The 16,528-nt window shown below is 42.8% G+C and overlaps 4 protein-coding genes across 5 annotated transcripts in view; all 4 read left to right on the forward strand.

Moving 5' to 3' along the window:
• LOC122621916 (chromatin-remodeling ATPase INO80) overlaps positions 1 to 15,800 on the forward strand; it is a 36,126-nt gene extending 20,326 nt beyond the window's left edge. The window contains exons 10-14 of the mRNA XM_043799932.1: positions 115 to 217; positions 287 to 369; positions 2,685 to 2,988; positions 13,594 to 13,884; positions 15,445 to 15,800. Coding sequence (XP_043655867.1) covers positions 115 to 217; positions 287 to 369; positions 2,685 to 2,988; positions 13,594 to 13,884; positions 15,445 to 15,695 — 1,032 coding nt within the window. The 3' untranslated portion in view covers positions 15,696 to 15,800. The remainder of the gene's footprint in view (positions 1 to 114; positions 218 to 286; positions 370 to 2,684; positions 2,989 to 13,593; positions 13,885 to 15,444) is intronic.
• Positions 7,479 to 8,590, forward strand: LOC122621923. 2 transcript variants are annotated; one of them, XM_043799942.1, is made up of 2 exons: positions 7,479 to 7,907; positions 8,026 to 8,590. In XM_043799942.1, the coding sequence occupies exons 1-2, from the start codon at positions 7,684 to 7,686 to the stop codon at positions 8,507 to 8,509; spliced, it is 708 nt and encodes a 235-aa protein (XP_043655877.1). In that variant the 5' UTR covers positions 7,479 to 7,683; the 3' UTR covers positions 8,510 to 8,590. The 2 variants fall into 2 exon arrangements, with proteins under 2 accessions (XP_043655877.1, XP_043655876.1); XM_043799941.1 differs by having other exon boundaries at positions 7,484 to 7,907; positions 8,023 to 8,590.
• On the forward strand, positions 8,790 to 9,809 carry LOC122621921. Its single transcript, XM_043799938.1, has one exon. The coding sequence runs from the start codon at positions 8,877 to 8,879 to the stop codon at positions 9,717 to 9,719; it is 843 nt and encodes a 280-aa protein (XP_043655873.1). The 5' UTR covers positions 8,790 to 8,876; the 3' UTR covers positions 9,720 to 9,809.
• LOC122621922 lies at positions 9,970 to 11,072 on the forward strand. Its single transcript, XM_043799940.1, has one exon. It carries the CDS (start codon positions 10,108 to 10,110, stop codon positions 10,867 to 10,869), a length of 762 nt encoding a protein of 253 aa, XP_043655875.1. The 5' UTR covers positions 9,970 to 10,107; the 3' UTR covers positions 10,870 to 11,072.
• Positions 15,801 to 16,528: the final 728 nt, after the last annotated feature.

Genomic DNA, 16,528 nt, shown 5'->3' on the forward strand with positions numbered 1-16,528 from the left:
GATAGGGCACCCTTTGGCGCTATCCCTGCTCTTGTACGAGTCTCGTTTCATTTCCTGCCTTGAATGTCTAATTTTATTCAATCAAATATTGGTATTTTCTTTCCCGAACTTCAGATACAACGCATGGTCATAAGTGGCGGCAATTTCAAACCCGACACACTCAAGCCCAAGGAAGTGGTTTCATTGCTGTTGGATGACGAGGAAATTGAAATGAAATGTGAGTAGATTGACGATAAAAGTGTATTATTTGAAGCCAATTAATATTTATTTATTCCATTTACTTTAGATCGCCAGGAGGCCAAACTGCAGTCTTCTTCACCAATTCCACCAGCTACCCAAAGCGAACGAAAAAGACGACATCCCCAAAAGGTGAGAACGACTAGCCCCAAAGAAAATCTTGTTAGATCGAAACGATCTGTCGGCTGTTTCATGCATGATCCAGGCTGACTGCCTAATGGCCGTTTATTAGACCAAGTTTGCACTTGCTACACGACAAGTTTCCTCTGCGCTTCCTAATGAAAGTAAATGATCTTTTGAGTGAGGTTCAAATTGCGAGTGCGTCTCCATATACAGAGAGCAAAAGCGAGGCAAAGCCCGGCTCAGTTGTTCTTGGCCTATGGGTTGCATTGGTGGTCATGGTCACGTGATTCATGCAACATCACAGCACAAACACACACACACGCACACGCAGGCGAACTGAGGAACGGCAACAAAGACAATTCAATTTGCTACAAAACTCAACTCATCGTCTTGGCTGGTCTTGGTCTGCTTCATAGCGTGCTTTGAACCTACTCCATGGCCCATGAGCCACTAGCACTTCCAGCCGACTATATTCATTCATCCAAGTGCGGTACACATTAAGAAACAAATGCATCATTAATGAAGTAATACTGGCTATTATTATAGTTCTATCCAAATTGTCTAGCCCTGTGGTTAAGGAATAGTAAATGGATAGCTATGTACAGAAAAGATCTTTTTAAATTCTTTTGAAAATATATTATACAGCACTGTAAATTTACAGTCTTTGAAAATGTTAAATACTCATTTCAAATCTGCAATCTTTGAAGTACTTGCAAAAAGGCGTCTACTGTTTTAAAATATAAACTTGATTTTCTAGAACTAAATGTTTTTAAGTAAGGCTTGGATATTAGCAAGTATTCAACATTGCCCAGTGTAATCGTACTCCCTAGCAGATACTTCATACTTGCTCTCCAAAACAAACACTTTGCTTTTACCCTACTTGGAATCGCAGCGCTGTCTCTCGGAGACTCTTTTAGAAAACAGTTTCAAGTGCTTTTGGTCCGCTTGGGCTTGGGATCAGATTGGTTCGGCTTGGGGTGCAGGCTCTACCACTACCAACCACCTCCAAACTCGGGCCCTGACTCTTCTTTGTGTTTTGTTTTTGTTGGTTTCGCTAAATGATTTTGTGCGTTCAATGGAACACTGAATATGGTCTGGTGCTGTAGCTGTTGCTTCTTCTGCCTTTGGGTCTGGGCCTTCGTCTTGGTGGCTTCTCTTCGTCTCCGTCTTTGGTTCTACGAGCTCTGGTGCTGGGTGCTGTGCCTCCTTTTAGTTAGTCAGTCGGGTAGTCGTACTCCACTCAAGTTCATATGCCACCAGCCGGCACAATGTTATACTGGCACGCAGTCATATTCCAACCCCTCCGCCTTCGGATTGTCAATTCATTTACGGTCGGAAGTCAACGTTTCCAATGCGCGAATAGTACTTTTCATGTTTTCAGGTTAAGTGCAGCCATCGTCTTCCTTCCTTTGGGCCTTTCGATTGGAGAGCGGCATTCAATTGGAACAGACGCTGCTCTGCAAGATTTGTGTCGCAGTTCTTTATTATAGAAACGGTTTATTTTCGTTACTGATATAATGATATATCATTTTACGGGCGGGTTGGTTTTATTGGTGGAGAAATTCAAATTATCAAATTGAGAACTTCTCCATTGGTTCGATTTCACTGTGTATATTGCATATATATTTCATAATACTTAACTAAAAACGCGGATGTCTATTTGGCGTGTCATAAAATCATTTTCTATAAAATCGTTCAACGTTCACAATAGGTTGACGAAGTACCTTATCCATAAACTCTTCAACTTTTCAATTATTTTCCCCAGAACCTTTCCTAAAGTAACTTCTACCACAACTTTTCCCCATTTCGCCTTAAACTTTAACAATGAATATCATTAATTTTTAAAGCGATTTACCAAGCAGCTAAGTGCATGTAGGAAAATTGCTACCGTTTTCCCAGCAATTGACTATCAAAATCTGGGCGAAATGCATGCAAAACTCTTTACCCTACTTCCGAACAATTTCCTCAAGCATGGCAATTACCAAAGGCCCACCTCGACTCCCGCATACGTCCCATTTTTAACACTATCCCTCCGCTTGACCAGTCCATAGCGCAAGTCTTAGTTTTGTTCAAGTTTGGCATGAATGACTTTTATGCCATACACTGGGAAGGGGGGGGGAGCGAGATAGCTTGGCATAAATTATAAGTGGCTCAAGGGGGAGAATTCTCGGGCCAGTTAGAAGATACGAACGATAAGCACCCGTTTTAAAAAAGACCAGCAGATATATCTCATTTCCGTTGTCCATTAAAATGCTAATTGATTTGATTGTTACATTTGGGAATTAAGGTATAACTTTTTTATGATATTGTTTTTATCGTCTTAGGATGTAAATATGGGTGGCACCACCATCGCGGCCACATCGGTTACCCAAAACCCTGACGACGATGTGCCCAGTTGCAGTTCGGCGGCAAAACGCCTAAAGCTGGAATCTGAAGAGGACTTCATCGACGTGGGCATTACGTCATCAGCCTCGAGTGTTGGCACGGACAGCAATCATCCCACTCTCAGCCAGGAAACGTATGTGCCAGGAGCAACCTGTGTCCAGCAGATGGAAAACGACTCCGAAAATGAGGCTCTGGTGGTGGATGGAGATAGCCCCACGTTGCTGGGCCCAAACGAGTCCATGAGTAAGTACCAAACTCATTTTATTATCCCCCCTTTATTATATTCCACCTTTATTATTGGATTGTTTAAACAATGCGTAAAGGAGGTTGGGGTAATGTTATGGTTTTAAATACTGTAAGCACATTGTTTTCATTTTCTAACAAGTCTAGCGATAAGTTTTTGGGAATTTACGACTTTGACTTACCCATAAAACATGCTGTGTCTTTGATTATGTGGGTAGCAGATATCCCACTAATATCTCACATGACTTTAGCTCGATTCAGTGATTTGCGACATGTGGCTAGTTATTCCTCCGGAACGATCACATTTTTAATGATTAATAAGCAAAATTATTTGGTAATCGCCTGCCTGAAGGAGGCAGGCGAAAATGTGGTCTACCAAGTTAACTTGCCTCAAACTGAGAGCATGTCGGTTGTTATGAGTTGCCAATTGCATGTGGGATGTGCAACGATTGCAGCTTGTTAGCTCATGCGATTTGCATTCGCACACGATAGAAGGGGGCGGAGGTGGAGGGGGTGAGGCCAGGTGACTGCAAAGCAGAAACATTTCAAATTTGTTTAACAATTAACCAATCGAAAGTACAAGACGTTGAAAAGTAGGCAACGAGCAAAAAGCCAATAGCAGTCGTAACAGCAAAAAACTGATGTGAAATCGCGACAAGTGCAGCGTCAGCAGATCGGAGTTGCATGTTGCTGGTTGCACGTTGCCGGAGGAGGAGACCAGCAGGAACAGCTCCGATGGCATCTGCGACTTGACCAGTTTGTTGCCCGTTTGGTTGGCCAAATTGTGGCACACTCACTGATTGGCCTGCAAATTCACTGGCGAACGCAGCTAATTTTGCCTATGTCCCCGTTTCATCTTGTTACTGCAAAACTGCAAATGCGCGTCTGTCGCTTGATAACGTTTTCATTTCGACCTGATGTGGCTGTTTTGTTGTGAATACTACCAGTTCGACTCCTGTCCAGTTCCCCTTCTTGGGAGACAGTGATGCCAGTTTTGCAATGGAGAGTGTGGGAATACAAGAGGACTACCCATACTTGGAAAGTCATACAGAAACAATATTCTCTCTTAAATCATCGATTATTGAATCATTTTTGATGCCCTAAAATCCTAAAAAGAATATACCATTTCTTAGGAATTAATACCGCATTTAATAAAAGAAGAAGTTAAATATCGGAAAGACTTCCAAAATCATTAATTAAATAAATAATATTAATTAAATAATTAATAACAGATCGATGCCATTAGTTAGTACGGCTTTTCCGAAAAAATCCATTTTGGCATTACTTCTCTAGGATTTCCCAGACAAACGCAATCCAGTTTACTTTCGACGAAGTTGATTATGTTTGGTTCGCTTGTCACTTGGCGCTCGGTTTTTGTTTTGTCTTTGGTTTTTGCTTAGCATTTAAATGCCACAAAAACCAATGAAAGCCGAAGAAAGACGGCCAGACAGAAAAACACACCGAAATGCGGCTCATAAATAATTTTTATGTGCACAGGGCTTGGCCAAAAGACACAGCTAATTTAATCAATGAGCTCACGTGTTGTGGCTACATAAATTGCCAATCTGAGCGGGTTGCTCTCCTTGCTTTGATTTCGTAATGCAAACCGACATTTATTTGCTGTTTACTACTGTGCCGAGCCAAATGAGAAATTGTCATGAATTCAGAGTTACACATTCTACTGTTGTAATTCTTTGAAATCAAATACTTCTTGTGAGCTAGGCGTAACTAAATTATTTGCCTGATGTTTCGCATTCAACTGCATTCCATGGGCAGACCCGAAGTACACAGAAACAAATACCTCTATATTGCGTAGTCTACAAAAATGTAATCTTGTCTCAGCGGTGATTGGGATATCACATCTGTTCTAGTAACAATAATCCCCTATATAAAGGCAAAGTCAGCTATGTATATTTTCTTGTTGTGTAAACATAAGTGGATCAGGGGAGCGCTTAATGTTATACAGCAGGACTTTGCTGCAATTGACCACATTTTTCTCTCGCCATCATTTAAATTTCCCAGTGCGTGAACAACTTTTTCCCGCTTAATTGTCTTGTGTAACACGGAGTGAAACAATTTCTTAATTGGTGCCATTCAATTGGGACACGTGCCAAATGTGCAACTTTCACATGAGCCAAACATAATGCAGCATATCTAAGGCGAAACACTAAGCGATGCCATTACTCCACCCGAATTAAATATTCATTAGCCCAACCCCGCGTAGATCATAAGATCCCTGTCCACTTTGTCAGCGCAGCTTGTGAGACATGAAAATAATTAAACCAAAACACTTGTTCAACATACGAATACCCGTATATAAATCGAAACTCTCAGGGAACAGCGGCAAAAAAGTATCTCATAGAATACAAGTTAGCCATGAGACACAATTACGCTGCGAATCTTAGCAGCAAATCAAAACCGCGAACAAAAACTTTGATTGGCCACAAAAATTCACACAGCCACTGGTGATTACAAAAAAATAAAATAATGCATTCTCAAATGCCAATCATCCGTAGGCACACGAAAAATGTGCGTTTCGCCGAGTATTCTGAAGAACTCAACCATCAATTGCATAGGCTCGGTTTGCTAATGGTTCCATTTCAACCCAACTGGCTTAAAGCCCGGACTTTGGGCATAAATTTACACCTTATTGGCCCCCATAGCGCCCATAGCGAGTACGTGCTGCGGATTTGTGGTAACCCGACTAGCCAAGTACCCGGCTCAGCATTGAATGTGGCCAATTGCAGTTGGCCACTTGTCAGCAGGCCCGAAGCCCGGCTCGAAGCTCTAAAACTAAAGTGGTTTTGACTCAAATTGGTTAATCATATTTGCAATGTGAAAACGAATCCGCTTAAGAATTTGGCTTTTAATCGGGCGGCTTTACATTGCTTAGATTTAAATGCGTGAATTTTTAATTGGGCATCGAGCAAGCAAAGGAATAGTTGTGAATTACAAAATGATGCTCTGATTGATTGATTACAGCTAATTTCAATTCAGTATAGTTTACAAAATATTGACTTGACTTTAAAGCTTTACAAAAAGATTTGATTCTGAAGTTTAACTTTTATGTACATTAGATAATATATGCACATTAAATTTCATTATAATTTATTGTTTAAAAATTATATTGCAATGGCGAACTGTGAACAAGACTATAAAAAATTCAATTCGTAAAATATGTTTACTTCCCTAGTTTAATTTAACAATTCAATGAGTTTAACGTAACATTTTAATGACAGGAGCCGCTGAAAAGAAAAAGTAAAAATAAGTGCCCTTCAATTACAACTCGTGTCCATAACGCACCCCTAATGATCCCGAAAAAGAACATACTTCACGCCACTTTGGTGTATGCCTTTTTTAGTCATTCCTTTTGGGGTGTTGCGCAGTCACCACATACATTTTTTAGAAGAGGGCTCCACCAGGAAGAGGAAAAGCAGGACCATCTGCCATCGGGGTTTTGGCCATTAGCTAAATGTAGCGTAAAATTGCTGGCGTTTCCGTTAGTTCGCGTCGCATCTGTGGTGTCAATTTCACACATGTTATGAGCACTTTGCGGTCGCCAGATTGATGACTCTTTCGAAACGAAACAGAACGAAGGACCCCAGAGTCCTTGTCCTTGTAATGGCTAATGCCCTGAAAAGTTCCGGCCCGGAAGTGTACAGAGAAATGCCCACCGAGCGGGCTTTAATTTAAAATTCATGTGGCAAAGCCAGACGAAAATCTCTGTGTGGCGACAACAAATCATGACAATGGCAATGAACAGCAGCGTACAAACGCAATGATGACCACCTCATCAAACTGCACCTCATCAAATGCAACACGCTGCCGAAGCTGATGATGAAGATGGGCGACACGGCGAGCAGAGACCAGCGCTTGAAACCAACCTGGCCAGAAGGCAGACGCAGCGTTAGAAAGGCCAGAACGGGTATTGTAGGCATACGACGATCATTGGACAAAAAGTGCGATCGATTGCAATGCGCACCGAATGTCAATTGGCTGCAGGAGCAGGAGGCCCCATCGATCTTGGACTCCAAGTGGGGAATACAGTTGCCACTGCAGTTAGCAGCTTGCAGCCTGCAGCCTGCAGTTGGCCATCACCAGCTGGCCACGAAAGGAATTGGGTTATGACCTCGAATGCGTGTCGCCACGGGCAATGCCACAATGCATCTGCCTGGACCCACTGGCTTTCATCGAACCATGGGCTCGTGATTGAGCCGTTTGGGTTTCAGTGCGCAGTAGTAAAAAGCTGAAAGTATCTGCCACATTTTTCAAGTATTGTGTCGAGCCCCGGAATCGAAGAAAATGCCTGAACAATTCAGCCTCTGGCATGACGTCTTTCGAATCTACAATTCTATTGTCTTCCATGTCAGAGGAATAATACTCACTTTAAAATGAATAAATATAACATGCCGCTTATCAGGCATGCCAAAAATATATAACAATTATAAGACTGCGAAAATGCTTAAAATCTAGTGTTTAGTAGTCCTAGATTTTATACTCGGCAATAAAAATGTAAGAAATCTAAAAATTGTAGCTAACCACCCAAGAATTAAAAAATACTGGAAAAGATGTAATGCCAAGATGGTACTAGAAACCTGTAAAAAAGAGCAAAAGACCTAATTAAAATTACAAAAAAATTATTTTAAAAGTAAACTTTTTGGGCATACGACAAAAATTGTAACATAAAATCAAGAAATGACGGCCACGCCAAAACTCCGAGCTTCGACGATGGAGTGGTGCGATCGAAACTCGAGACCCAAGTCTTCAGCGCCCACTCCCGCCGTGCGCCCGGAAGCTACTAGATGGCAAAAGCCAGGACCCATGGGCCGGAATGAGTGGGCCAGCTTCCACAAAACTTACCAAGCAGATACAATGGCCTATAACCTAAGACTGCAGGGTGGAAAGCAGAAGGAAGATAGGTAATACACCTTAAAATAAATAAAAAACAAAAAACACCTAAAAACGATCGTACAAGTGTTCCATAGAGATTAAAGTTTTCTTATTCTTATCAACCACAACTCGATCTCCCCTTAGCAGTCAAATTGTTGACAAGCCTTCTTCGGCAGAAGTTAGTTGTCTAAGGGAAAACCAAAATCGTCTCAGTGTGCCTCGCTGGCAGCGCGAAAAGTATATCTCACCGCCACCGGAACAGTTTCCCTATCGACCACACATCATCGGCCGCAGTGTGCCACGTCCGGAACATGGTAGACCCGTAAGAAGGCCAGCGGTTCCGTGCTGCTTCCAGCATGAGGAGCTCGAGAACGAGTTTTGGTCTAGCATGCGGTTTCATGTGTCGCGGAAAGCACTCACAGCCTGTCCCAGCAAGAAGATCTATGAACTGTCCCGGCCACGCCAATTTCCACTGAAAGCCCACTGCTCAGTGCCCGGCCACTACGAGGACCAGGTGCCCAGACGTCAGAAAATGTCGCCGCGGCAGTGGCGACATCATCTGCAGCGACTCGAGTTCCTTTCGAAACCAAATCCCCGGGTTCTGGCCGATCTAATGTGCTGCTGTCACTAAATTGGACCAAAAAGATTACTCCTTAGGCACAGATCACTTACTAAATAAAGTAGATTTATCCATTTGGTGGGTTGAGCTGTAGTTAAGAACTAATCGGATTGATACAACTGGAAATTGTGTCCTTTAAAATGCAAATAAAGCTAGAGATAATTACCGTAACAAAAATGATACATAGATTATGATCGATGTTATATTTTAACTCAAGCTTAAGGGGATACTATTCTTTAGAGCCATGAACATAAAAAGTAGGCGTCCAAAAGCACTCGGAGGTGTAATCCCTCGAAAGTCAGACAGTAACCAGACAGTCGTAAGATAATACCTTCAAAATTTAAAGAGAGTAACCATAAAAATATTAAAAAAAATTAAAATGAACAATGAAACTTATGGAACGCACTTGGGCAAAACTAAGAGTTCAGAACCGTCTATAGGCCCTGGTGATTCCGGTCATAACTTTGTTGAGCAGGAAACATTGGTCCTAAAACCCAAGGTTCTAGAGCCGCCGCCCTCTTGGGTGGCGTGGTGCGATCGAAACTCAAAGCCTGTGAAACGTGTTCAGCCTCGGGAGATCCGAATGTTGACCCCTTGGCAGAAAAACGGTCCGATGACCATAAGAGATTGGAAGCACTTCGGTGCCTGGGCTAGTTTCCGGGCCAGGCCCAAAAATCCAAAGCTGCTAGGACTGAGACCTGCAAAACCTTTCTGTGCGGCCAAATACTTGCCTTGTGCCCTAAAAAAGCGTCAGCTGGACGAGGACGAGTTGCGGGAAAGGATGTTAATGTTGGCCAAGCCCCGAAAGATCACCGAGAAGTATAATACGGCAGACCAACCGCCAGCGTACTCCCCGGCGATCCCTTGGGGCAAGCCACCGCATCGCGATCCCGGTCGACCCTTCCAGCCTCCCTACGTTCCCGACTGTTTTCCACACCACGAACTGGAGGCGGATTTCTGGGCCCACCTCAGATTTCCTGTCCGGCAGGCAGCCCTCTTGGGAAAGACTACGCCCCGCATCCAGTCTCTGGCCAAGCCACGGGTATATCCACCTACTCCGCACTGCCCCGTTCTTGAAAAGGTGCTGCATCCGCTGGATGTTCCGCCTCCACCACGAAAGAAGTTCACAAACAGGGGCTGGCGAATGCACCAGATCCGACTGTTATACCTGTCTAAGCCGGTTTTTAGAAATGAAATGAGTTTCTTCTATTGTCACATCTAACATCTAACCACCTAACTATCCTTGGTGCTTCCAAGCTGCTCTTTTTTTGTCCAACACAAAATGTATTTATAAAATTTTTTGACCCATATATTTTTTTCTGAAGGTTTTTCTTAAATTACAAAATCTTTTACTAGTGAAGATCGCAATCTTTAAATCTAACACCGAGGGCATCAACTTTGAAATCTTACAGCTCACGGTTTTATTTTCGACGCCTGATAAGTAGGCGTCCAATTAGTCGTCAGTTGGATTTTACATTTCAACCGGCTGAGAACTTTACTATTTTTTTAAAAACCATCGCCATTGGAACACAAAAATTTGATTGTTGCATTAGGTACAGTTTGACCCCTAGCTAAATTTTAAGTGATTTTAAATCGATAATCGGGTCACCATGAGTGTAATACAAGAAGATACCAAGGCTAGTGTACTCAGCGTGGTGAAGCCGCCACCGAGTTGGGTCGAATGGTGCGAGCGGAATGCCAAGCCGATCCAACGTCGTCTGATCCAGGAGAGGCGCTACCTAACCAGATGGCAGATTCCCGGACCTATGAAGAAGGCGCAGTGGAAGGACTTCTACGAGTGGGCTGCGTCCAGAGCCATGCCAAAGGAACTGCCGGAGCCGGTCAAACAGCCCATACCTTGTCCTGCCAAGTTCTTGCCTTGCGCCCGAAAGCCACGCGCCATCGATCCGGACGAGTTTCAGGAGAAGGTGGCCAAGCTGGCCACGCCACTGGAACGGAAAATGACGCCGAAGCATCAGTACATCGATCCGGACCATCCGTACTCCCCAATAATTGTCTGGGGTCAGCCACCGCTCCATGACAAAGGACGACCCTTTAAGCCGCCACAGAAACCCTGCTGCTTCTTTAATGCCGACATCGAGGACAAATGGTGGGCCGAACTCCGCTTTCCCATCCGCAAGGCGGCACTCAAAGCCACTATAACTCCGCGCATCCTCAGCCTGTCGAAACCGAAGATCACGCCTCAGTTCCCGCCGCATTGCTATCATCCGGATCATATCTACGATGTGCTGAATGTCAAACCGCCACGGAGGAAAAAGTTCACTCCCCAGGGCTGGCGTCTCCACCAAATCAGATTGCTCTATCTATCGAAGCCTGTGTCCCGGCCCGAATACGAGTATTTTTATATGTAATGTCATGTTATATGGCGCCCAAAGTTACTGTTTCCATTCCGTATAATTGTTTTTGACCTTAAATATATGCTTGTGTCTAACGATTCATGTTAACGATATGTTTTCCAAATTGAATATTTTCAAAATTAATACGTTTTGATTTTATGATTAATTTACTGTTTTATCATAAAAGACAATTCAACTTTGCAATGACTCTACTATACTGATATATGCTTTAACCTCGAACTGAAATCTCACATAACGAGCTAACTGCAGCTGAATTCTCGGACTTTTGCAAATCCGTAAAAAAATTAACAATTTCACGCAGATAAGAATCGCCATTTATATGACTTTTTATGGCTTACAGTAGCCGGCAATAACAACAACAACAACGACAAAAGCGAAATGTAATCTAAGCCTGCGAATCTGAGAAGGACGAGGAGAACCGGGTGTCCGGGAAAAAAGTGCCAAGGAGCCAAAGATTCAAAGAGCCAAAGAGCCAAGAGCCACTTAGTCATGGCCGGCGCATTACAGTCAAAGGTGAGGCCTTTCGAGCCGAGATTCCCTTCATTCACTTCGCTTATCAGGCGTAGCAAACATGCGTCACATTGGCTTTGGCACCGGGCCCATGGAGCTAGGATCAAGGTTCACAAATGATCATCAGTCAAATCAATTAGATAATTGAATGAATGATTTGTGAAATCCGATTATGCTCGGCGGATTCTTATTCCCCGACTGCCGAGCTTCATTCCCTGCTGCTGTTTTTATTTTTACTTCCCGTCTCTCGTTTTTTGTCATATTTCGCTTGCTGCAATTCCATTGTTGTTATTTCTTTGGGCCTTTCGTGTCAATTGGCAATATGGAGAGGGCCCAGACGATGCAAATATCACCAGCGAGCAGCAGCAAATCAAACAAAAGCGAATATATTTATAGCAATCATAAATACAACTGGAGCGAAGGGAATACCTACTATTGATAGTATAGGCTGAAGTTTGCTGGGCGGTAGAAGGGAGAGGTGTTTATTATATATATTTTTTATACTTCAAGGACTTGTGTATTAAAATATTGTTACTACAATAAATAAATAAATAAATAATAAATCGTTGCAAAAATATTATTTCTTATTATTTTTTTAACATTTACCAAGTACTTTTCCCACTCCCCTTTGGTGCCCATTACAACCCATTTTTATCCCCCCGATTCAACTGTCATTCCCTAATCATCATTTTTAACCCGAGCCAGACTTAATTCATCACGCTCAACATTTCCATGTTGCCCGGTATTTTCCAGCACTTTTCCCTTGCCTCTGGTTGACAGCTGAATTATGCTAAAAAGCGAAACTTTGTTGGTGTTTTTTGATGTTTGGCTGCAATGCCACGACGTTTGACCGAAATACATGCCAAGAGCGGCAACAAACCAAGAACGAACTGCCAAAAAAGGGAAATAGGCAAGGAAAACCTCTTCTGGGCAGTGGGCTGTGTGAATTGCCTTGGATTGAATTTTATTGATAAAACTTATTGCTAAAATCCAAAGTTCAGCTCAATAATATTGCATTGGCATTCGAGTTGGTCTCGTTCTCGTTGTAGCAGTAAAAGTGAACCCTATCACCAAAGGAGACAGACTGCTTTTGGGCCTCTCTCTTTCGGCTTAAGCCATTTGAAGCTCTTCATGGGGACATGGCCACAGTCTTGTAGACAATTCCTCTGGCGACTGTCGATAGCGATGATCACTGCACCGACTAGACAATAATGTCTATCATGGAGTGATGATCATCGGATCGGGTATGATGATGCTGCCGGCACTCGTGTGCGTTGCATACCGAAATAGCAGAACGGCAGGTATTGTCGCCAAACACCAGACACAAGATACACTCGTACCGAACAACAGACAACTGGGGAAATAGAACCAGTGGAACAACAACATTGTTGTCTGCCCGCTGATCACAACTTTTTTGAGCCTGTCTTGTCGTCGTTGTTTATTTATTTGTTGTCTCTGTTTTATTTATACAACTTACAGTTAGCCGTCTAAGTCGCTGGCATATAAGCAGTGAAATATTTAAGTTTAACCCTAGAGATATCGTTTTTAAGCCAACTATGTTGCTACTGAAAAGAGGCAAATTGTGCATTACACCATATTTTAAAAGACTTCAATTTTCCAGTTGCTTTTTTAATCCAATATTAATGTTGGCTAACTAACTTTAAATATTTACTTTTAATATTATTATTTTAAACTCCCTTTGTTCTTTTCTTTGGGATTGATCAACTCTGAAAGCTTGCTGGTAATGAATATATTGGGGTTGCTGTCACGTGTACTGGCGGGTTAAGAATTATAATATGGAAATATGGCTGTCCGCATATTTTTCCTTTGGCATTTCGGTGGAGTCTTGGCCACGATTAAAGTTGAACTTGTTTGTTGCTGCCATTCTGCCATTGTCTTTGGGGCATAAAAAGTAACACGTTGAATGCGCAAATATGGTCATGACACAAATATCGATAGTAAGGTGCTGGCAAAGAATTATGGGCAGGAAACCTAAGAAGGTATCCCCGTCAGGCAGCCGTCAAAGAACCCCAGGCCATCCCCATTAATTAGGCATTTAGGTTGCGAGCCATAAAATTGTGGTAAATGTAACGAAACTCCCAGTTTAATGTTTGTTTTTCGTTATATATTGGGCCAGATGTTTGTGGATTTCGTCCAACCGCAATTAATCAATACCGAGTCACCTATAAATTTCCCTTCTCCTTGCAGACTTCCTCGGCGACCTGAGCGGCATTTCGCCGATGCGGCGGCGGCACCACCCGCGCGGCACAAGACGCGGACGTCCCAGGGGCAGCTCGCGGCGCGGCGGCGGACACGGCTCGATCCCGCGCGTGCTAACGCCGACGCAAGCGGCAACGCCAGCGGTACCGGCCTCGGCGACGCAGGCTGCGGCGGGAACAGGAACAGGAGCGGCAGCGGGAGCGGGAGCGTCTTCACCCCTGCAGCAACAGGAAGTAAGCGGCGGTGGCGACAGTGCCGGCGTCCCGCTAAACGAAGAAGGTAGGTACACTTGCAGAAAATATGTGATAGAGAAGTTTCTGAGGAAAAAAAGCTTCGGCAATCTGAATCAGTAATTAAATGTTTAAAATTTGCAGCTGCGGGAGCTTAGTAGTTAGTGTAATTAACACATTGCTTACCAAATAGCAACTATAATGGAGACTGGAAAAGAAACATTCAACAGCTTTCAAGCTGACATAGTAGCGAAGTAATTTCTTTCAGTGCAAGTAACTTTCCTTCCGTCACGCAACTCACACTCCTCAAGAAGTCACCCCTCCGCCAGGATTTCCCCCTCAGTTGAATAGAGTGTCACTTGTCGCTAATCGCTTGTCATAATCACGTTTATCGCTGCCTTTTCCGGAACAAGTATTTTCGGGTACTCAACCCCTCCCCCTGTGGTGGTATTATCTCCATATTGCTTTGTGGTTGATCTACCGGTCCCCCTTTCGTTTTATTCATTTTTTCGGATATGTCTCGATTACAGCCCGCAGAAATAATGCATCCACTTTGTGGTACGTGACAATTTTAACGCAGTGCCAGGCGTTTTTACATTACATAACATTTTTAGTATTGCCCCCTTAAAGCAAATACTTAAATCCAGATAAAACCTTCTTGAAAGTTCCCCCCTTTCGTTTGGCTGCAAGTCAAGCCAAATATTTGTTTAGAGATTCACATCTGGCTGCATTATCTTTTCCGCTTCTTTCCTCCTCGCTTTTCAAGTTAACTTGTGGAAAAGACAACTTTTTTCAGCATTAATTCCTTACCAATTCATTAGAACACCTTACGGTTCTCACAGATGGTTGCCAATTTGATTCATAACTCAGCAAAGTGATTCGCATCTGTAAAATGGTCAATTTCCCGAATTCATATGTAGTCAAACCAATTCGTTTTAAAAGGAGATAAATCCTGCAACAATGTGGCAATTTTCAGTTGGATTTTCAGGCGCACGACAAATGATAATTGAATAAATCCGCTTAAAGTCCCAGACACCAGGCAAGGGGAGCGGGGCACACGTGACAGGAACACGTTCCGTAGCTGTTGGCCCAAAATGGAGACATAATCGCAATGGCAAATACGCAACGTTGCATACATTAAAGTTGGCCAGTAGGAGGAGAAGGGCCAGAATGTTTCGGGGGACTTTTGGCAATTAAAAAACCACAATTGCATGCATTGCTGGGACAAACAAGTAAATGCCAGGATGCGATGAAACGTGCGGTGACAAATGCCAGTGGAATTAGCAAGAAAGTTGCTTATCCTTTGTTCAGCTTGCTCTGCTCGTTTTCCATTCATCTAATGGAATCTGATAGGAGTTAAAGTACAGTTAGCGCAGTTTTTAAGGGCAGATGCAACTTTTGTACTTCTGAACATTCAATTTGTTTAATTATAAATGGAATTGAGACTATGGAGTAAAGGGAAAGCTGCAACATTTAATAAAATTGCAATTCCAACATCTCGAAAGGTTGAATTTTTAGATACTGTTTTCTGTTTTTTCTTTCCGTTTAAAAATAATTTAAATATTTTGTTGTCTGTTTTCCAATAACATGAACCTTTTCCTTTTTGTAGATTATAGAACCAGTCCATCCGGACAATCGCCTGGCGTGTCCTGCAAACGCGGACCAGGACGACCTCGCTCCAAAACCGCCACACCCATCAGCCGAGGAACCCGCGGCGCTCCCCGTGCCCGCCGACCCATGGGTCCATTGCTGGTACCTCTGGGCCGAAGTCCGGATGCCACGCCGCCCAGCAGCAGTCCGGCCACAAGTCGGGCGCCCAGTCCATCAACTGGATCTCATGGTGGCGGAGGTCCAGAGTAGTTCCCAAAAAAACTTAATTGTATTTGAAAGATAAAAAAGAAATAAAAAGAAGAATTGCTGATTAAAACAATAGTGCAGCTCACATTCAGTCTTCAGAATATAAAACCCTTTTGCTTTTGCTGTAGTGGTAATTAATATCCCCGAATCTTACTTAAATATAGCACGGGTTTATTTTTTAACAGTTAAACTAACAGTTTATACGTTTTTAACTGCGATTGCAAATTCAATCATCCTAGATCATTCGGTCTACAGTTTACAATTCTTGGAAAAGGTAATAATTCATATATATGGTTGACATTTTTTTACATCTGGCTCCCCTGTGTTTTTTATCGTTTTAATAATTAGTAAAAAATAATGACTGTTGCAATCATAAATTAATAAACTTGTAAAACTGTTAGAGCTTCCGTTGGCCTGAGTTTTAAACGCGTCAAGTTCGTTGGCCAAGACTTTGAAACAAATTCACGCATCAGCCATCAAAATAATTGTAGACCGCGGAAACAAAACCATCAAATGAGAGGTGTAATAAAAGTTTGTTTCGAGTCAAAATTTTAGTTGTAATCAACACCGCCGACGCGTCGAAATTAGCGCAACAATCGAGCATACGCAGCCAAATAAAACTGGTAATTAAATTAGGGAAAATGGGAAAACTCTGTGAGAAGACCAAGCTCATAGGGGAGTCGAAATCATTGTCATTCGGCAATTAGTTACGCTGCGTGATTCCCAGTACAAAAGGTTTTCCCAACCGGCAGATTACGAACTGTATTAAAAGTATACATATTTCAGTGCTATAACCGCGGAGTTATGTTAAGACAGCAATCTTATAAACTAAACAG

This window comes from Drosophila teissieri, chromosome 3R, assembly GCF_016746235.2.
Source record: "Drosophila teissieri strain GT53w chromosome 3R, Prin_Dtei_1.1, whole genome shotgun sequence".
Taxonomy (NCBI): Eukaryota; Metazoa; Arthropoda; class Insecta; order Diptera; family Drosophilidae; genus Drosophila; species Drosophila teissieri.

What these genes read in the sequence shown, in the direction of transcription:
- LOC122621923 (XM_043799941.1), top strand. Translation starts at nt 7,684, where the DNA reads ATGACGGCCACGCCAAAACTCCGAGCTTCGACGATGGAGTGGTGCGAT. An exon ending in GGAAAGCAGAAGGAAGATAG is followed by an intron (nt 7,908 to 8,022) that starts GTAATACACCTT and finishes ATCTCCCCTTAG; the next exon opens with CAGTCAAATTGTTGACAAGC.
- LOC122621921 (XM_043799938.1), top strand. Translation starts at nt 8,877, where the DNA reads ATGAACAATGAAACTTATGGAACGCACTTGGGCAAAACTAAGAGTTCA.
- LOC122621922 (XM_043799940.1), top strand. Translation starts at nt 10,108, where the DNA reads ATGAGTGTAATACAAGAAGATACCAAGGCTAGTGTACTCAGCGTGGTG.